This window comes from Salmo salar, chromosome ssa09 (genome assembly GCF_905237065.1).
Source record: "Salmo salar chromosome ssa09, Ssal_v3.1, whole genome shotgun sequence".
Classification (NCBI taxonomy): Eukaryota; Metazoa; Chordata; class Actinopteri; order Salmoniformes; family Salmonidae; genus Salmo; species Salmo salar.
Window position 1 is genome coordinate 26,277,210 of NC_059450.1, and position 21,382 is coordinate 26,298,591.

At 42.0% G+C, this 21,382-nt stretch overlaps 2 protein-coding genes across 5 annotated transcripts in view; one reads left to right on the plus strand and one right to left on the minus strand.

Annotated features, from left to right (window-relative positions):
- Window positions 1-6,780: 6,780 nt before the first annotated feature.
- slc66a3 (solute carrier family 66 member 3) lies at window positions 6,781-9,961 on the plus strand. The gene is made up of 7 exons (XM_014211023.2): window positions 6,781-7,047; window positions 8,071-8,153; window positions 8,488-8,557; window positions 8,667-8,724; window positions 8,978-9,098; window positions 9,281-9,322; window positions 9,450-9,961. The coding sequence occupies exons 1-7, from the start codon at window positions 6,902-6,904 to the stop codon at window positions 9,551-9,553; spliced, it is 624 nt and encodes a 207-aa protein (XP_014066498.2). The 5' UTR covers window positions 6,781-6,901; the 3' UTR covers window positions 9,554-9,961.
- A 143-nt stretch (window positions 9,962-10,104) lies between these two features.
- LOC106611132 (rho-associated protein kinase 2) overlaps window positions 10,105-21,382 on the minus strand; it is a 58,007-nt gene continuing 46,729 nt past the window's right edge. For 2 of the 4 annotated variants that reach the window (XM_045723533.1, XM_045723532.1), the window contains 17 exons: window positions 21,276-21,382; window positions 21,032-21,188; window positions 20,559-20,904; window positions 20,357-20,426; window positions 20,108-20,211; window positions 19,662-19,848; window positions 17,566-17,659; window positions 17,356-17,450; window positions 17,029-17,220; window positions 16,658-16,826; window positions 15,047-15,117; window positions 14,864-14,952; window positions 14,662-14,740; window positions 14,277-14,541; window positions 12,406-12,619; window positions 12,153-12,252; window positions 10,105-11,453 (listed from right to left, as the gene is read on the minus strand). In XM_045723533.1, coding sequence (XP_045579489.1) covers window positions 12,177-12,252; window positions 12,406-12,619; window positions 14,277-14,541; window positions 14,662-14,740; window positions 14,864-14,952; window positions 15,047-15,117; window positions 16,658-16,826; window positions 17,029-17,220; window positions 17,356-17,450; window positions 17,566-17,659; window positions 19,662-19,848; window positions 20,108-20,211; window positions 20,357-20,426; window positions 20,559-20,904; window positions 21,032-21,188; window positions 21,276-21,382 — 2,315 coding nt within the window. In that variant the 3' untranslated portion in view covers window positions 10,105-11,453; window positions 12,153-12,176. Of the gene's footprint in view, window positions 11,454-11,605; window positions 11,800-12,152; window positions 12,253-12,405; window positions 12,620-14,276; window positions 14,542-14,661; window positions 14,741-14,863; window positions 14,953-15,046; window positions 15,118-16,657; window positions 16,827-17,028; window positions 17,221-17,355; window positions 17,451-17,565; window positions 17,660-19,661; window positions 19,849-20,107; window positions 20,212-20,356; window positions 20,427-20,558; window positions 20,905-21,031; window positions 21,189-21,275 lie in introns of those variants that run through there. The other 2 variants (XM_014211022.2, XM_014211020.2) reach the window with 2 other exon arrangements.

The window sequence follows — 21,382 nt, forward strand, 5'->3', positions numbered from 1 at the left end:
GATACACTATATATACAAACGTATGTGGACCCCCTTTCGAATTAGTGGATTCGGCTTTTTCAGCCATACCCGTTGCTCCAGCCATGCAATCTCCATAGTCAAACATTGGCAGTAGAATGGCCTTACTGAAGAGCTTAGTGACTTTCAACGTGGCACCATCATAGGATGCCACCTTTCCAACAAGTCAGTTTGTCAAATTTCTGCCGTGCTAGAGCTGCCCTGGTCACCTGTATGTGTTGTTATTGTGAAGTGCAAATGTCTAGGAGCAACAACAGCTCAGCCACAAAGTGGTAGGCAACACAAGCTCACAAAACGGGACCGCCGAGTGCTGAAGAGTGTAGCGCGTAAAAATCGTCTGTCCTTGGTTGCGACACTCACTGCCAAGTTCCAAACCGCCTCTGGAAGCAATGTCAGCACAAGAACTGTTCGTTAGGAGCTTCAAGAAATGGGTTTCCAAGGCCGAGCAGCTGCACACAAGCCTAAGAACAGTATACGCAATGCCAAGCGTCGGCTGGAGTGGTGTATAGCTTGCGACCATTGCACACTGGAGCAGTGGAAGCGCGTTCTCTGGAGTGATGAATCACCCTTCATCATCTGGCAGTCCGACGGACGAAGCTGAATTTTGCAGATGCCAGGAGAACGCTACCTGCCCGAATGCATAGTGCCAACTGTAAGGTTTGGTGGAGTAATAATGGTCTGGGGCTGTTTTTCATGGTTTTGGCTAGGTCCCTTAGTTCCAATGAAGGAAATCTAAACGCTACAGCATACAATGATATTCTAGATAATTCTGTGCTTCCAACTTTGTGGCAACAGAAGGCCCTTTCCTGTTTTAGCATGACAATGCCCCCGTGCACAAAGCGAGGTCCATACAGAAATGGTTTGTCGAGTTCGGTGTGGAAGAACTTGACTGGCCTGCACAGAGCCCTGACCTCAACTCCATCGAACACCTTTGGGATGAATTGGAACCCGACTGTGAGCCAGGCCTAATCGCCCAACATCCGTGCCTGACCTCGCTAATGCTCTTGTTGCTGAATGGAAGCAAGTCCACGCAGCAATGTTCCAACACTCTAGTGGACTGCATTCCCAGAAGAGTGGACATTGTTATAGCAGCAAAGGGGGATCAACTCCATATTAATGGCCATAATTGTGGAATGAGATGTTCGACAAGCGGTTGTCCACATACTTTGGGCCATGTATTGAATGATACGAATTACAATCCATATGATATGTTACGAATTGCAATTCATACAATATGTTACGAATTTCTAATATGTCGGATATTTCTTGTGGCTAATGTTAACTAGCAGGCTAGGTGGCTAACATTAGCTAGACTAGGGGTTAGGGGTTAAGGTTTGGGTTCAAGTTGGGTTAAGGTTAGGGGAAGGGTTAGCTAGCATGTTAAGTAGTTGTAAAGTAGCTCAAAAGTACTAAGTAGTTGCTAATTAGCTAAAATGCTAAAGTTGTCCGAGATGAGATTCAAACACACAATCTTTGGGTTACTACCTGTTTGTGTTAAACACAGTCCTTCCATTTTTGCCTTAAGTAACCTTCTGTCTTATATAACCATAAAACTTCACTGCTGTTTAATGGGCATTTCATTTCTATTCAGATACTGCCCCTCTTTTATATTTATTCTTCAGGAATGAAATACATCAATGCAAAGTCGCAGACAAAGCTATTTGCTACTCATGGCACAACTGCATTGTATGAGTAGGCCTAGACAACCATAGGCCTATAAGCCTACAATCATCTTTGTGTTTTGATCCACAGGCAGAAGAATTTGAGTATTCTCAAGAACTATGATCATCAGCTGTTAAATTATTAGCCAATTTGTTATCTGTTAAATAGTCAACTGTTTTATTTTAACACAATCTCTTATTGATATCAATGCTGCACTATTTCATGATGTGACCCTAGCACTTTGTGCCCACTTGTCCTCACAGGGTAACCTCAGGGCAGAGAGCCCTTTCCCAACCTATGTGCCAGTGTTCTCTGACCATCTCCCCAATACCACCAACCAAATGTTTGGTTCTGGGCAGGGAGCTGTTGAGAATGGATCAGCTCTTAACTAGAAGCTATAGTAAGTGCAAGCAGGGTACAGATAGGCAGCCTTGCTAGCATCAGGACATAAGACTTTCCCAATAATGTATCAGTCACACCTTCCTAAAGAGTGCATATCAAATGGCTATGTTCCTTGAATTGAGGTTTTACTCATATTCTTTGGATCCTTGCTTGACAGTAGGAACACAACTTTTATTAATTTCTTCAATAAATCAATTCTAACTGATAAATGTGTTTCACCAGTGAATAGTTTCCAAATTGCCAAGAGATTTATTATAGACTCTACGTTGCTTAGAAAAGTATGCAATTTTTGTAACATTTCTGTTATATTTCTAAATAAAGAAATACAGTGTATTGTACTATGTATATTATTGTGTGAACGCATAGCCTATTCAATGATACATAAAAAAGCTGTCTTTTCATAGTGAATACTTTCGCATCAGAAGTTGACCACAGAAGTTATCATAGCGAGTCATTGTCATTTGCCATATGTTGTGTAGATCAACCGGCCATATGCCTCAACCTCAAAATAATGTATAGGCAATACTTGTAATGAAATGATATGGTGCTATTTTCCACATTCATTTGGGATTGAGGCATACCTGGAGCTACACAACAGATGATGAACTGAATTATCAATGGGCTTGTAAATGATGAACACATCAAAGCTATGTCAACGTGATGAACCATCTTAAGCAGCCATCTTCAGATACAGTAGAACATACTTCGTAGACTCATCTGTCACTGCCTGGAGATAGCAGTCTGCAACTCAATAAACCCTGCATGTTGTTCAGCTGCCCCTGCATGTGGGTCATCGACTGCTTTAAATTGTTCAGCAGGACCTGAATCTCCGGCCTAGAGGAAATCAGGTGAAGATGAAGACAGAGGCTTAATGCCCATTTGACCATCTTTAGGATTCTTTCTCACTTTCTCACCAATCAATAATCTGGTGCCTCTGGCTGAATCCCAAATCACCCCTTCCCCCTCGGCCCTCCATTTGCGTGTCTGCGCGCGCCTCCGCCATTTCCAAAGCTGAGGGGGTGAAAATGATCGAGGTGGTGTAGGGGGTAGTTAGACCCTCAGATAGCCACTTCGACCAAGCCAGCAAGGCTTCAGTACAAAGTGCTATCCTTACACGCACTGCAATATGTTTGGAGTTTGCACAATTTCATATAAAATGGAGAGGCGTGTCTAATTAAATTCCGCCTGCATTTTTTTATGTCTGATTTCGAGACTTCACACATGTAACAGATTAACTACCTCACAAAATAAATGTTCAAATCAAATCAAAGTTTATTTGTCACGTGCACCGAATACAACAGTGAAATGCTTACTTACAGGCTCTAACCAATAGAGCAAAAAAGGTATTAGTGCAAAAAAGGTATTAGGTGAACAAAAGGTAAGTAAAGAAATAAAACAACAGTAAAAAGACAGGCTATATACAGTAGCGAGGCTATATACAGACACCGGTTAGTCAGGCTGATTAAGGTAGTATGTACATGTAGATATGGTTAAAGTGACTATGCATATATTATGAACAGAGAATAACAGTAGTGTAAAAGAGTGGTTAACTGTTACTGATGTTGATATCTTCTAAAACGACAGGGGATTTGTTAATTTGAATTTCATGCTCGTTTTATTATTTAAAAGTGGAACATGAATTGCATAATTCAAGTCAGGAGTGTTAGCAACATGTGACAATGTAGGGCCCTCTGAGTTAGTTGGTAGGGGCAAGGAGGTGGTTTCGGATTCCCCCGAGGGGCCAGGGTTCAGGTCTGGAAGCACGGTTTGGATTGCTCCTACAGTTTTGCTTCAGTACTGCATTTTAACTGACGCCAGGCCCAGAAAGACAATTTCCATAGACGGCCACATAGAGAAGTCAGATTAGAAAATTCCAAATAAGAATCTTTAGTCAACACTTTTATGCACAAAACATTAATTGAATTATTCAAATAATCCTCGCTGAGGCCGATTTTTCTCCATCACACACCCGAAGATATTAAGATTTTATATTCACCCAATGTCTGACATGTTTTTGGATGACGTGATGATGTAATTGCTGCTAGCGCTGCTGCCTGTGTGCACTGAGTGCTAGTGCGCATGTGATGTTGGTCCATATGAGTCAGTCAATGAGCATTATGGGTAATGTAGTCAGATTCATGGAGTGACTGGCAAATGCTGATTTTGGAATGAGACCCAGCCAGGGTTTATGCCAGGATGGCCAAATAGATTATGCATAAACGCATTTCATCAATCAGTGTCTGTGATCTCCGTGGTGTGAGACCAGTCAGGCCACCTATCCAGGTCGGAATATAACGTTGCAATTAGGTGCAAGTTCACAGAATTGATTAATTACAGAGTTCGTTTTTTGACTGAGTGTTCCGAATTTAAAGCAAAAGTAGGCTATGGTTTGTCTTGACAAATCCTACTGGGCACAGACATCAGCTCAACTTCTAGTTTTGAGTTACATTTGGTTGAGTTGTCAACTAACGTGAATTCAACAAAAAGTGTCACCATGTCAATGGATTTAGGTTAAAAGTTGGGTGAAAAAAAAGACTAAATACCCTTATGTTGATGACTTTTTTGCAAATTCAATCAGTTCTCCATGTTGATTCAACGTCCTCACATAGTTTTTCTTGGTTGAAATGGCGTGGAAACAACAATGATTCAACCAGATTTTGCCCAGTGGAATGCTTACCTTGCCAACTCGCAGTGTTGGAAAAATCACTCAAGTATCATCTTGATTAAAATGAAAGATACCTTAATAGAAAATTACTCAAGTAAAAGTGAAAGTCACCCAGCAAAATACTACTTGAGTAAAAGTAAATAAAATATCTGGTTTTAAATGTAATTAAGTACAGGGGTGGAAAATCACAAAATTGTCATACTTCATTTTTTTGTCTTTTACCCCCTATTTTGTTATATCCAATTATGATCTTGTCTCATCGCTGTAACTCCCCAATGTGCTCTGGAGAGGCAAAAGTCGAGTCATGCGTCCTCCGAAACATAACCTGACAAACTGCGCTTATTAACACCTGCCCGCATAACTAGCTGCACCAATGTGCCGGAGGAAACACCGTTCAACTGACAACCACAGTCAGCTTGCAGGCGCCCAGGCCACCACAAGGAGTCGCTAGAGCGCGATGAGCCTTGTAAAGCCCCCCCCCCAGCCAAACCAGCCCCTAACCCGGACGACACTGGGCCAATTGTGCGTCGCCCTATGGGACTCCCGCTCATGGCCGGTTGTGACACAGCCTGGGATTGAACCCCGGTCTATAGTGATGCCTCAAGCACTGCCTTAGACCGCTGCACCACTAGGGAGGCCTCTAAATTGTCATACTTGAGTAAAAGTAAAATGTAAAAGTAAATACTATACATCAACGTTAGCTAGGTGGCTAACACTATCGTAAGCTAGGTGGCTAACGTTAGGTAGGCTAAGTGTTAGGGTTGGTTAAGGTTAGGGTTAGGAGTTAGGTTAGAGGGTTAAGGTTAGAGTTAGGTGTTAGCTAACATGTAGTTGTCTGAAGAGGTTACAGAAGACATAAATGAAAAAACTGTCCCACTTTTTCTGAATTCACTCAAATAACAGTACTAATGACAGTACTACAAGAAAAAATTAACAGGATATAGTACTACAAGAACCAGAGCCCTGACTAACCTAAGTACAGGGGGTCCCTTATGTAAACTGGATCTCTTTCCTCCATTGGAAAAGCCTATAAAATTGTCCCACTTTATCTACTCCATGCTGTCCTACTTTAGCTAGCTAAGGTTGGTAAAGTGGGACAACAAAAAATGACAATTACTAAATATAAACATAATATTGGCAACTTCTTTATGTATTTTGATGCACCAGTACATAGTATGTACATTTACATCACAATTTGGGACAGTGCATTATTTATGACAGTTTTATAATCTTAAAATCAAAACAGAAAAAAAGCTATGTCACTGATCTTACTGTGAGCTTCCTAAAGTGATGTGGTTTTGAACATGGGTTTTCTCTGCAAAGGCTTAGTAACAATAGTTTTGATTTGTCAGACCAAAAAATAAATGGGTGAAGATTAAGCTGTCACTGTTTATATGATGTCCCACTCTTTTTGAATTCATCCTAGAGGTTTGATTAATGTGTGCTTGTGTTCAACTCCCCACTCTGACATCCATAAAAAGGCTTAAAGCCCATCACATGTTCCACATCAAATTGAATTGAGATTACATGTACTGCACCACTAAAACTACTGTATGTAGCCTACAATATCCTATGAGGATCATATTTCCAATACCAGAATCATGGCAATGGAAAACACAATAAAACACTGAGTGTACAGTAGACTTTGAAATCCACTGTAACACAATAAAATGGCTAATTAAAATGTATTGAATAAATCCCCTACATTAGGCTACAAATAAACGTTTTTTTTTCTCGAAAGAGTGTAATTAAATTATAATTGTCTGTTTGAACGATGCTGAGTGAATGGCGTTTCAAGCCTCTCTGCCTCACACTAGAAAACAATGAGGCTATTCTTATTGAAATATTTGTAAACATTTTGCGCAAAGTTCATAATATTGGAAAAATGTTCTCCAAAATATCGATTTAAAGCCACCGTCTACAATATTGCTATAAATTAAAATGATAGATACCGGCAATTATAATAACTTTCAATTTCTAAATTTGTTTTACTACGGATGGGACTTGGGGTAAAAAAAAAAAACATAGGGGTGGGGTAATGTGTGCGGAAGTGAAATCAAAACTCCGTGCAAGCCACCTCGATCCTGTGATAGTTAGTAGTCGTTAGTGATCTATGAGCCAAAGGTCGATAGATCTTCATCTAATTGTGAAATCATGGAATCAGACAAGGTACTACATGTCGCTAACTTTAGCACACTGTTTGTGTGCATGGTGCTAAAGTTTCCGCAAATATTTGTTTTGATGCGCGCGAAATCGACAACGGGTGTCAGCCTCAACAGTCTTCTGCTGGAGCTAACCGGGTATGTTTTACAAAGCAGTGCATAGTTATATTATACTCCGTCCTAATATCTGCCTTTTTAGGTTCTATGAATGTGTAATTTGTTGTTGATTAATGTTTGCATGGTGGTTTAATTGTAGACTAGAAATCTAATTATATGTGATAATACATAATTGCAACGCTTGCGGATACAGTGTAGCCGACAACATCATGCATAAATGAAGTTGCATTGTATCGAGTAAACCCATGATATGCAATACACTTCCTGCGTTCTGTGGTTGACTCATGTAAGATGAAAGTAAATAGACATTCAGAAAAATTACATCAAACCATACATTAAATCATGATGACTGTACAGACCATGTTGCAGTGTTGCTCTGAATTGAAATATCCTTGTTTCAGGGCAAGTATTTATCAGATTTGGTTCAGCATCAGATTAAAGATGGCCCAGGGAATTTGACCTCATCCACCCAGATGGCAGTCTGCCTATTTTGTGATAAAAAAAATCAGTGTGTTTGCTTGTTCTAATGGACATGGAGAAGCTCTATCTTTGTGAGACAGTAAATATATAAATGTGAAGAATATAAGTTATCATCCTCCACAGCTCACTGGATCCTGACACTCTGCCAGAATTACACTGGCTCTCAGGCAAGGAAGGAGTGGTAGGCCTACAGCATGGGTATTTTACCGTCTCCCTGCTACTTTACATGGTTTGTTGACGTTGCAGTCCCTAATCTCTCCTTTTAGCAACACATCATCCTTTCACTTCTCTCATATCCTGTTGGCTCGAAGCTCATTGCACCATATCGCGATACACACCTAACTTTGTTATTGTTCTAAGGAACATTCTCTAATTTGGATCCTGAGGCCTTATCGTATGAAAATGCCCTTAAATACAGCGCATGGTTGGGTCAGGTATGAATATTCCATCACCAGGTTGCTCCCTTGCAGATCCACGGCTTGCTTGTTCACTTTGTGTTCCCTGTTGTTCCTACACATAATTCTTTATCTTCCATAAACTTAATATCACATTTCTTTGTTTTAGGTTCATTGTGTTTGTCACCTACCAGATGTACTATGACTACCCACCCCCAACCTACTTGGAGTACCCCATCCTCATTGCTCAAGGTGGGACATCTTTCTACCCTTTGGTAAAGGTGAACTTTCCTGTTCATTCATTTAATGAAATAGTCCTGTTTCCCTGTTAACAATACTCTCCAGACAATAATCCAACCACATTGTTAGCTGCCGACTTATCTTGCATCCCTTCAGGGTTGTTGCTAACCACAAATGGTAAAAAATGAAGATAATCTATAGTGGTTGTAACTCCGGGTATTCGTTCCCCAAACCTACAGTGGGTGACAATGCACAAGCCTTGCATACCTGATCTCTGTATAAGTGTGTTACACAGTGAGTTACAGCATGTTCTTTTAATCCTGTTGTGTGCCATTATTTGTCCCAGATGTCATCCTCCTGCTCTTGATTCTACATTACAATGGCAGCCTGAAGCAGAGTCTGATCTATGCAGTTGTGTATCCTTCCTTGCTCATGCAACAAAACAAAACACACACACACACTCCTGATTTACATAATGCTAACATTTTGGAAATTGGTAGCAGATCCTTGACATGGCTTGATCAGGTTTGTGGGAGGCTGGCAACTACTCACTGTGCAGAAGTGGATAATTGATTTGGCCATGGTAAGTAGAAGACTGAGGAGAGATGTGAAAAAGAGCAGTAGGTTATTCAGACAGTCAATGTCCACAATGCCAGAAAGCATATTGTATTATGAAGAACAGCTTGCAAAGGACTCTTATTAGAGTCACATTGATGAAATTGTTTCCACAGCCAAATATAGATATAGCACCAGTCAATGATGAAATAACATTGAAAGGACTTTTGACATTGATGCAAGTTATCTTAATCAATTGCTTACCTTTCCATCTCTCTCAGAGCCTGTGTACATTCATCAGTGCTGGCAGTAAGTTTGCCCAGCTCCAATGCCTGTGGCAGTCCAAGGACTCAGGCCAGGTTAGCGCCCTCTCCTGGGGTATGGCTACCTACACATGTTTTGGTGAGTGAACCGTTCTAAACCACACACATAGGCCGTAGCCCTTACAGATCTGTAAGGATATAAGCATGAGCGATACAGCAGCAAATTGGAGCTATGACCAAGTGCCGCCTAGGTGATCTCGTAACCACAGCAATGAAGATAGTCATGGAATAATGTGATTTATGTTAACTGTCTTGTTTCAGCAAGGATTTACACCACCAGTGTGACAACTGGAGACATGCAGGGTAAGCCAGTCCTGCCACTGCAATTATCAGGTGTTGGCTGGAGAATGAAAATGTCTGTTATTACTCATTACATTAGTGCGCAGCAGCATGTGTTTCTAACATCTGTTTTATCTTCCGCTGTCCACAGTTCTGGTGCGATTTATTGTCATGGCACTGCTGAATTCATGGGTGCTAGCTTCAGTCCTGTACTACAGGAAAAGGGCTGGGGAAGTACAGAAGAAGCAGGATTAAGTCTCCTGTCACAAACAGTTTTTACCTCCCAATGTCTAAAACTGGACAATTTGTCTGCACTCTCTTCTTTCAATGTTTAATTTCACCCAGACATGAAGCTGAGAACTGGACTGTGTGGGTGACAAATGGACAGGCGGCAACCCTTTTGATATCAAAAGGAGGGCTTTCTTTTCTAAAGTTTGGTACCATTCTTTAACATTAATGCTGGTTATAAGCCAGACATTCCATTTGGCTGTATTCTCAGTTTGACAACAGGTCAAGTTAGTGCAAAAGATTTAAAAATGTGTTGAGCGTGTTAATCCTTTGTTTTGAGATGCAGATGTTTCTCAGGATGAAACATTAAACACAGCTGTAACTTTCAATTTATTTTCTAAAGATTTTAATCAATAAACCATATCACCTTTGAAATAGTAGCCTCCAGTTATTAGTGAATATCAGAAAGCATAATTGTTCTTTCAGCATATCTATAGAACTATTTGACTGGTATATGCAGATATCACAGGATAGTGATGCATAACTTATTGGTATAGAAAAGACAGCATACACCTCAATGACCTAAACCAGAAGGCACATACGTTTCTTTATTGTAGCAATATCAAACATGCATTCTGGATGAAGCGCCTTTAAATACAAAAGTGGACAAGGCAGTATAAATAATACAATGTGCACTGTATGTCATGTAAAATATTGTATATTAATATTTATATGTATAAAACATGCTTTTCAGAAGCTTGAATAAAGGAGAGCACATCACTCTCCACCTGAAATATGAGCCAGATGCACACCACGTGCCAAGAGGAATTCTTTACAAAAATATCAGAAACATTCAAAAAGCTTCCATTACATGTTACTGTTCAATACTTTCAGCTTGTGAATGAATACATTTGTAGAGACTTTTTCCATCTTTATTTAAACAAAGATAAGTAAACTTGATGTTCCCCTCTTCCATGGAGAAAAATAGAAATCTTACTATGGGTGGACTTCCCAAAAGAAAAGACATGTAGGCAACAGCACACAGATGATTTTGAAGATGGTCAGGGGGCCCTCCAAGTAGATTTTGAATAGAAAATAAACAGCATAATTTCTAAGTCATACAATACTCGTGCTTCATCTCTGGTTTGCTCAGATGTACATCCAAACAATGAAGGAGTCAAGCTATGGTATTAATGTTGCATTCAGCTGGTGCATTAAACATCTCCTTCTTATAAATTGTCATGCTGCATGGTGTAAGTACATTAAGGCAATGCCAGGGTGAAGTGCTATTAGGTAAGTGTTAGCATCTGAACTTCAGCTCTATCCACCTACCAGTTTACAGTATAGTTCTCCTTGTGGGCGTAGTGTTCTGCACTAGATACTTACGATGGCTTGTAATCGTGAACTGTATTATTGAAAGAATTGTCTTTGCCACGAACATTCAGGTTGGCAGATCACCTCAAACCTCATCTCTTGATCTCTGCTTTTTCCAATGTGGATTTCTTAAGTGTTGTCAAGGTAAGTGCTTCAGCCCACTGCTCTCACATGTCGTTTAGCTTAAATGAGGCTGCTGTTCTGTGTTGAGTGAAAATCGGGATACAAAGTCCAAAGCCCTTCCCATCCTCGACATCCCCTGGCCTCACCCCCTCCTTAAGGAACCTGGAGAGAAGTTGCTCTTCGTATGCACACAGACGACAAGTAGTTGTGTTGGCACATTGTTCTCAGGAGACTAGCAGTTGAAGTGACTGGCAAAAAAGACAAGGCGGAAGTGGAATAGATAGAAGTCTTCTGGAAGAGTGAAGTGCAATCAAAGTTGTGCATGGAGGAAATGCCAAGTGGAACATTGTTTGTTATCAGTCTTTTGATTGCGTGTTAGGAGGAAACACCCACCACCTCGAACCAGCACCACATTCCCAAGTAAGGTTAACTGGAGAAAGAGAAAACAGAGGGGAAAAGTATTAGTTTCTCTAAAACCAACCCACAGCTCAGCGACATTGCCTGCATCACAGTATGCATCCCTCCACATAGATGCAGCTGTCACATACAACCACCCATAGTTACACAACTTTGCAGAATGGATCTTTTGATTGCATGTTTTATTGCAAAATGTCAGAAGTCATCGTAAATAAACATACAAACCATCATATTATAACACTCTCTTCTACATTAAAAAGACTAGTCAATCTGAAACACACAAGAGGTAAGTCATGATGTCTCAATGGCCACTTTTGGAGTCTTCTCGTTGCATCCTGGGGGCGTCGGATCTAGGGGGACTGAGGTGAAAGGTCACACGGTTCAGTAGGAGGCTGATATAACAAATGGGATATCCAGAAAGGAAAGGGTTTTAAGGGTCTGATCATAGGAATCAGATCCAGTAGTGTGGTAGGGTTCCTGGAAACCTAAAAGTGTTTAATATTTCCTGACATATTCAACTATGAAGACAAGAGAACACATGCACATTTAATTTCTTAAATTCAGGTACACAAACCCCTTCTTGGGCATGGTCCAAGAACACCAGGCAATAGATTAAAGAAATATAAGAATAAACAATATCCAGCTGAGAATATCCAAGTTCTATTCCAATACAACCAAACTCACTGCACAACATGCCTTTCTGGGGATTTACCTAGGCTTTCACCCTATCTGCTCATCAGAAATCAAAAGCATCATCATCATCGATATCATCTAACTCCCAATGCCAGTCCTGTAGGCCAAAGTCGAGCAATCTGAAAGAGGAAAGTGGTGTTGAGCATGGCCCCTAACCACAGAGCACTAGTCACATCCTTCTCACATATAAGTATTTAAAAAGGTGTAAGGTTACCCCTTTTCCGTCCACCAGAGCCCAAGCTTTACGGTCTATGTCTGGCCTTTCCCTTTACCTGTTCTTGCTGGGGGGCAGCTGTCTGCTGGGCCGCCTCATGGACTGGCTGGGCTGGACCTTCATGGAGACCCGGGGTGAGGAGCGGGCAAAGTGCTCGGGGGCCGGCGGCTTCTTTGGGATCTTCTTGACCAGTCGTCCCACCCACTCCTGCTGCTCCTCCTGCGACACAGCCAGCAGCAGCAAGTTCTTGGCCATGGACACATCATAGTTCACTGCAGGGGGACAAAAAGGGTTTATATTGTGTTTAAGACAAAGAACTGTGCAAACAAACTTACGAAACAGCGCTGTACACCTCAACCCCCTAACCATCCCTATATATGCCCCTGACAATGTATTTTTATATGATTATACAGTGCCTTCAGAAAGTATTGATACCCCTTGACTTATTCCAGTTTGTTGTGTTGCAGCCTGAATTAAATATTTCTCTCACCCATCTCCACACACACTACCCCATAATGACAAAGTGAAAACATGTTATTAGAAATGTTTGCACATTTATTCTATATAAAATACAGAAATCACATTTACATAAGTATTCAAAACCCTTTGCTATGACGCTCCAAATTGAGCTCAGGTGCATCCAATTTCCTTTGATCATCCTTGAGATGTCACTACAACTTGAATGGAGTCCACCTGTGGCCAATTAAATTGTTTGGAGAGAAACACACCCGTCTATATAAGGGCCTACAGTTGACAGTGCATGTCAGAGCAGAAACTAGATCATGAAGTCCAAGGAACTGTCCGTAGATCTCCGAGATAGAATTGTGATAAAGCGCAAATCTTGGGAAGGGTATAAATCTATTTGTAGAGTGTTGAAAGTTTCCAAGAGCACAGTGGTCTCCATCATTGGTAAATGAAAAAATATGGAACTACCCAAACTCTGCCTATTGCTGGCCATCCGACCAAACTGAGGAACTAGGTAAGAAGGACCTTGGTCATTGGCCAAGAACCCAATGACCACTGTGACAGAACTACAGAGTTCCTTGGCTGAGATGAGAGATCCTGCCAGAAGGACAACAGTCTCTTCACCAATATGGGATTTATGGGACAGTGGCTAGACAGAAGCCAGTCATGAGAAAAAAGGCACATGACAGCATGGTTGGAGTTGGCAAAAAGGCATGTGAAAGACTGAGACCATAAGAGATTCTGTGATCTAATGAGACAAACATGAAACTCTTTGGCCTAAATGCAAAGCGCTATGTCTGGAGAAAAACAGGCACAGCTCATCACCCGTCTAACACCATCCCTACCTTGAAGCATGGTGGTGGCAGCATCATGCTATGGGGATGCTTTTCAGCGGCAGGAAGACAGGTAAGGATCAATGGGGAACAATAAATGGAGCCAAATACAGGCAAATCCTTGATAAGTGCAAACAACCTTAGACTGGGAAGATTTCCGTTCCAACAGGACAATGACCCCAAGCATACAGGCAAAGCAACACTGGAATGGCTTCAGAACAAGAATGTGAAAGTCCTTGAGACAAAACTTGAATCCCATTGAAAATCTGTGGAAAGATTTGAAGATAGCTGGGGAACGGCAAACTTAAGAGCTTGCAAGGAAAAATGGGAGAAAATCCCCAACTCCAGATGCTTCTACAAAGTATTGACTCAGGGGTGTGTTATACTTATGGAAATTAGATATTTCTGCATTTAATTTTCAATAAATTAGCAAATGATTATAAAAACATGTTTTCACTTTGTCATTATTGGGGTAGTGTGTGTAGATGAGTGAGATTAAAAAATACAATTTTGAATTCAGGCTAACAACAAAACGTAGAATAAGTCAAGGGGTATGAATTCTTTCTGAAGGCACTGTATGTAAACCTGCTCTGCAATAAGCGACGACACCACCCTCACGCCCCACCCCTACCTTTGCAGGGCGCGATGATCTCCTCCTTCTTGTCCATGTGGTCCTTGTGACACTTGATGTGGCAGCGCCTGCACTCCAGGGCAGGAGGAGGCTTAAACATGTGCCACAGGGGCTTGGTGCACGCCTCACAGTTGGTAGGGAAGTGGTAGAGCGTAGGGATGAACTCGTGGCCCTTGTGGCAGATGTAGCTGGACTTCTCTCCACTTGCCAGCTCCACTGGGAACTCAGGCTCCTTCTTACACTCTCCCTCGTTGGCGTACAGAATCTGAGGAGAGAAGAGGTCATCATGGTCAACGCCAATCATTACCATCAACAGTATAAACTAGCCTCATCACATGAATCGTTAAATAAATGCATGAACAAAGAGCCATAAGAAGCAAGGGACCTGGAATATCCTAGGGATCTCTTTGGCGTCAGCACGGTAAACATCTGTTTGAGTGACAGGTCGCACGTGGAAGAGTTTACTGAAAAGGGAATAGAACAAAACGTTAAGGTAAAAAAATAAATTAAAAAAAGACTACAGTTATCTGCATTAGCATGATCATTTAAATGTAAATAAAAGGAGCAGGTAGATAGTCATTACTCACTCGATATCCAGCACCATATAGGGGTTGGATAGCTCTTTGTCCTGTTCGCTGTTATAGAACAGGATCTTCTTGCTGCTCACAACCACATACTAAAGAGAGACAAGAAAACATTTGTAACTGTAGAACATCAACAATATAAAACTACAATGTCTGATCAGTAAGCCAGGTTGAAAATATTTTCACCTTTCTCTCCCATCCAAACTTCTTGGTGTTGTTCCTCACCGGCAGTGAGAGCCATCCCTCTAGTCTCATTTCTGAGAGTGAAAGAGGGGGAAACATTAAAACAGCAGGGCAATGTTCTGATAGATCTACACACTTCAGTTTGTACATATTCCCAGGAAACATAGCTTTTTCTATTTCAGTCCACAAAAATTTGGTAAGCAGCAGATGCAGAAAATGTCCACAGCAACTCTGCAAACATTATGGATGGACTCAAATGCAAAACATGCAGGTTAAATGGTTTGTTTCAGCTGCAAAGAAGTTTTCCTTCATAAATGGACAAAATATCAATCCATCAATGTATCAATCACGCAAATCATCTGAGTCATTAGTAGCCTATTAAAGTGATCCTGTAAACATACTGGCAACTGGACAACACAAGTCAAAAACAATCACATGCCAAAGACAATAGGAAAGATAGCTGGCACTCCAGGACGAGAGAGCAAGTCACCTCATTTCCCCCCCATTTGTTTTTGGCCATGTTCAATAGAATAAAGGTGCAATCTTTCTTGTACTTAAAAAAGGGTGGTTACAGAAGGACTCTGAAGACAGCAGATAGGAAGGCCAAACCAGACTCCAAGTACTAAAACTGTCCAGAGAGATGGGGGGGAAAAAGGAAAGAAAGGATAAACGAAGACAATAGAAAATGCAAGAGGTATAGAAACATTACTGTAAAAGTTAAGTGTAAAAATCATTGAGTGAATAAACTGAAGACAGAAGCTCAAGTGGTCTTAGTTCTTTATTAAGCAATAAGGCCCAAGGGGGTGTGGTATATGGCTAATATACCATGGCTATGGGCTGTTAGGTGTTCTAAGGTAGCCCAATTATTGTTTTCACTAATTGGTCTTTCGATCAATCAGATCAGCTCTGAAAAATATTTGATGTGATTGGTCAAAAGACCAATTAGTGGAAAAAAGATGATTTAAACACAGCCTGTTTGCTACATACTGCAGTCAGACTGTCAACATTGAAGTTGCTTGTGGTGAATAGAAAATAAGGGGTGTTGTACAAAACAAAGTCATCAGCGATTGTATCATCTCTTACCAATCAGAGAATCGAAGCAAATGACGAATTTTCAAAACACTGCATACCCACGTGTGTTCTGGCATTGGCCCAACCCATTGGTTTTTGGGAACAATCAGAACGGTTCGAATGTGTTTGCATTCTAGAAATCGTTGGGGAAGTACTCAGATCCATCCGTGGCGTAGCGTTTGGCCGGAGCAAGGAGTCTGGGTAGCCAGGCAACGCGGACCGCCTGGATACAGCCCTTAGCCGTGGTATATTGGCCATAAACCACAAACCCCTGAGGTACCTTACTGTTATTATAAACAGGTTACCAATGTAATTAGAACAGTAAACAAGTAGTTGTGTCATACCCGTGGTATATTGTCTCATACCACGGCTTTCAGCCAATCAGCATCCAGGGCTCGAACGACAGTTTATAATTAGGCTTAGAGTTAAGAAAATAACCGAAAGTCAATTTAAACATACATGTGAGGTACAATGCTATGTGAACAGGACTGCTTGTACATTGGGTTTTGCACACACATACAGTATAAAATGGGTACTCCTTACCTGTGTAGGCGTCGTCCGCATCAAAGTCTGGTCCACTGTTGATACTGGCTGATTCCAGGGAGGAAACGTTGGTGGAGCTCAGGAGGTTACGTAGCTGCTCTATGTCACTATCCTTACTGTCCAGGGCCATCTGCAGCTCAATACGTACCTGACTCTCATCCGCTATTTGCTATTTGACACAAACAGGGGGAAACATACATATGAAATGTCTATATTTTGGAGGCCCCTGTTAACTTAGTTGATCTCTCTTGGTGTGACAGACCACCTGCATGTCATTGATCTCTCTCTGGTAATTAATGATGGTGCTATACAGGTGGTTGTGTAATGGTTGTGTGACAGTTAGTATAAGGTTGTGTTGCACTTGGACTGACCGCCTGCATGTCATTGATCTCTCTCTGGTACTTGATGATGGAAGAGTTGAGTTTCTCCTTCTCCGATCTCAGCTCCAGCTGCAGCTTCCTATTCTCCTTCTCCTTCCTGCGTACGTCAGTGTCGTTGCCGCGCCGACTGCCTGCGGCACGTACCTCCTTCCTGTTCATGATCTCCGCCAGCTTGTTCACAGCCTGATGCACACAAGATAAATCAATAGTCATGATGAACATTAAAACAATAGACAATAAAGACAAGTGTCTTCAACACGATTTCCTTGCTGTGCAACATTGTAAAACTTTGAAGAAATGACATTAAATCTGCCTTACCTGGGTCTTCAGTGTTCTCTCTGACTGGAGCTGCTTCTCAAACGTGAGCTTCATCTGGCTCATCTGCTGTTCGTCATCCTTGGACATCTGCAGCTCTGAACACATGGCAAATAGAATAGAACATTATCTGATGTTGAATGGAAATATAGTTTACGCTTTCTAACCAACCACATGCACACCCACCCACACAGGTTGGAGGCAGAAACTCACCTTCAAGTGTCTCCTTGAGTTTGTTGTTGAGCTCCTCCTTCTCATTGGCTAGGTTAGCCACGTCACTGGTGAGGGTTCGGTTGGCCTCCTCCAGCTGGGCAGGAAAGAGCAGACAAAAAGTGAGACCAATACAATAGTATTTCTCTGCAGAAAGCATCCTCACGGCCCAGCAAGTGTCACCTCAGTCAGACTCACAGATCTATTGGTCACAATGCTCAGTTCTGTTGTTGTTTACTCCTGGTCCTGGCTATAGTCCCAGCCAAGTACTACAGTAGCACACAAGCAAGCCTGATTGAATAATCATCAAGAACTTGATAAGTTGAATCAGTTGAATTCTGTGTTTTCTAAACCACTAAGCAGGGACAAAAGCCCAATCCCACTGCAGCCCTCCAGGAACAGGACACCAGGCAGGGTTCGTACAGACAGTGGCAAGTCAAATTCAAGGACTTTCAAGTACTTTTTCAAACGCTAATATTTCTTTTCAAGGACCATCAATTTGTAATAGTTTCTATTATGCAATTGTTTTTAGTCACCAACAGATGGCAGTATATCTAAAACTAACCGATGATGTTGGTCGATTTCCTTATATGAACTGTAACTGAGTAACATCTTTGAAATTGTTGCACGTTGCGTTTATTCTTTTGTTCAGTGTACATAATATTAAATTGACTTCATATTTAAATTGTCTTTATACTGTATTTCACTACATTTTAGGTCCCACAGGCTGTCCCAACACATAATGGCATGAAAGTGAATTCTGACAGTGTAAAAGGACCTTAGATTACTCTAAAATGTTGTATTCTATAACCATTTGAAGAGAAACTAGTTATTAATGTGTTTGATTTAAAACTCTCTCAGGGGACCCTATTTACATTTTAGGGGACCCCTATATGGGTCCCAGACCCCAAGTTTGGCAACCACTGTACTACTAACCTCTCCCCCTGCTTGCTTCAATGCTTCCTCTCTCTGTGCATCTCCTTTGCCTCCTTCATTGCAGCCTGACTCAGCACTGTCTGTCTCACTACTCTCTATAAAGGAAAGGTATTTTGTTAGGGTACTATAAGTTCTAATATCTTTTGATTATAGCCAGCTTAATTTCAGTCAACTGCTCCTGCTGAGTCAGGCTCCGTTCAACGTTAGCTTCTAACCAGCTAGTTATAGCTAGCTACCTGGCTAATAGCCAGAGCTCTTGAGCTACCTTGCTAGCTAGACATCTGACTGTCATATCAGCAACCAGTTGTACACTCATTCTCCAAGAGTCGGGGGGGGGGGTTGTTTGGGCGATGTCTGTTGACACAACAGGAGTCGAGGGATGTTAAAATAATTCCTAGTGTCAGCGGTGTCTCTGCTACTTGCCACTGTAGGTCTGGGCTGAGGTAGCTCGTTTCACCTCTCTGCCTATGTCGTGGGCCGAGTTTCCCGTTGGAAAGTGGTGAATGAATGCGCTGCTAACAAGGCAAATCTGGGGGATCAGGTGAACATAACGAGCATACATGAATCATTCTTGATTCCACTCGTTTGCAGAAGTGGACGCAATTAGAACTCGGATCAAGATGCCTTCTGAGCGTTTATCAACGCTGGAAACGCAATAAGTGGGTAAACGATAATTAACAAAATAAAAAAGGTAAATAAACGCTTTCATAAATAAATACAATCCCTGGTTGGTCTGGCAAAACCCATTCATAAACATCAATATCCTGCCAGGCAACATTGAATCTACATTTGCCTGGCATTTTACCTATGGATGTGACGTTTGGCGGTGCCTAATCAGTCACTTCTGTACCTGCCTGGCTGAGTGGCAGTATGGGTGGAATGAGCGATCTCACCTGGCAACCAGAGAGCGAAACACGTGAGGAAATAAAACTTCTGGTCTGCCTGGAAATTAATTCGCAAGACCAATACATTTTTCATATTAACATAGTGGATCATTTTCCGTTCTCCTCTCATTCTAATTCAAATACTTTTCAAGTACTAACTTGAGAAAATGTCTGACTCTCAAGATATTCCAGTATAAGAATTTCAGAGTGCCAAATTCAAGTACTTTAAGTACCTTGTGCAAACCCTGATCAGAAGAACACGGACCAGTGCCGACTCACCGAGCAGATGGTGATGTCCTTCTCGCCCAGCTCCTGCTTGTGTCGGGCCATCATCTCCTTGAGCTCCAACTCCTTCATGATCTTCTCCTTCTCCAGGTCTGAGTACTGCTCCTCAGCGATGGAGCGAGCCAGCTGCTCCGAGTCTGCTTTGGTCAGCGTGATCTCCAGCTGCGCCGCCAGGGAGTCCCTGGGGGGGGTCAAATATGTCACATCATGGTGAATTGAACATGGGTGTTGGTTGTGTTGTTTTTTTGTGTCGTTTGTGTAAATAAATCAATAACGATATTCATTACAAGAACTCTGTAAAGAGGAATAAGGCTTAAACCAGACCCTAGAGAAGCTCATCCTCTTCTGAATATCTGGTCAGGTGTTTAAGTTCAGCAGGACTTGAGTTGTAGACTAATGTCAGTAAACAGTGTAGGGCCACGCCACTTCCTTGTACTCACCTCTCCTCTTGTAACTCCTGAAGTGACTGCTGCATGTCCTTGTAGAGCTTGCTCTTCTCTTCGCATTCATCCTTCAACTCCCGCACCTGGGTCTTATACAGCGTCTGGGCAACACAAAGAGATGAGCATCTTCAAAACACAAATTCACACTGCCAATGTGCAAGAATGCATACAAAGGGTGCAAGTTCTCAAGTTAGGATTCCACTGTCAAAAACCAACCATTAAGTGTTATAGCTGCAGCGGACTTACCGAAAAATACTGCTCAGCCTCTAGCTGGTCCTGAAGTTCCTTCATTTGGCCATCTGAGTCCTGCCTTTCTCTGTGGTCACAAACACAAATGAATCCTTTGAGTTTGTTTTATTGTGATGCCATTTTCTGTCTGCGTTATTATTTGCTAAAAAAGTAAAACATTAAAAAAGGGAGAGAAAAGAAAGTCAGAATGTTGACTGACTTGCGTAGCTCCTGGTTCTGTTTCTCCAGGCTGCGTTTGATTTCCAGAAGGTGGTTGGCCTCCTGTTTCAGCTGCTTCTCAGAGGTCTTCAGGGCATTTAGCTGCTGGTTCTGGGCCTTCAGGTCGTTCTGGGTAAGACTGCGCTTCTGGGTCTCCTGCTCGATCTTCAGGGTCAGGTTCTTCACCTCCTCGGTGAGCCTCTCCTTGTGCCTGCGAAGCTCGTCAAGTTTCTGCAGGGACTGCTTGTAGTCACAGTCCAGCATGCTGCTGTGTTTCTCCAGCTCCAACATCCTGTTCTCCACACGCAGCTTGGATGCCCTCTCCTCTTGCAGCTTCTGCTCCATATCTGGGGGAAGAGAGCAAGAGGAGTGATTTATTTCATTAGATTTGACCCTGCTAACCAGAGTCTAGTTTCTTTACCGAAGACTGATTCCTGTCCTTTGTCATACCTGAGAACTCAGGAATGGTCTTACCCTTCATGGCCTCAGACTTGGCGCCTTCGATCGACTCAATCTTGCTCTTGTCCGCGAGACGTGCCTTGGTGGCTTTGTGTGATGCCTCCTCCTGCTCCAGCCCCTGTTGCAACACCTTCAGCTTGTACGTCATGTCTATCTCCTTGTTGTTCTTCTCCTACAGGAATGAATATGAAAGACGATTAAACAAGTAATAAAAGTACAGAAATGATAGGTATTGATATGAATCAGTGTGGATGTTTACCTTCTCCAGATCTGTGAGTTTCTCCTGTAGTTGTCTCTTCTCGGTCTCTGCCTTGGAAAGGGCCTGTCTCACCTGCCAAACCTCATCCTCCAGCCCCGAGATTCGCC

Excerpts from the sequence above, each read along its gene's own strand:
- slc66a3 (XM_014211023.2), top strand. The coding sequence starts at position 6,902 with ATGGAATCAGACAAGGTACTACATGTCGCTAACTTTAGCACACTGTTT. Across the intron at positions 7,048-8,070 it reads CTTCTGCTGGAGCTAACCGG|GTTCATTGTGTTTGTCACCT; the intron begins GTATGTTTTACA and ends TCTTTGTTTTAG. Across the intron at positions 8,725-8,977 it reads GGATAATTGATTTGGCCATG|AGCCTGTGTACATTCATCAG; the intron begins GTAAGTAGAAGA and ends CATCTCTCTCAG.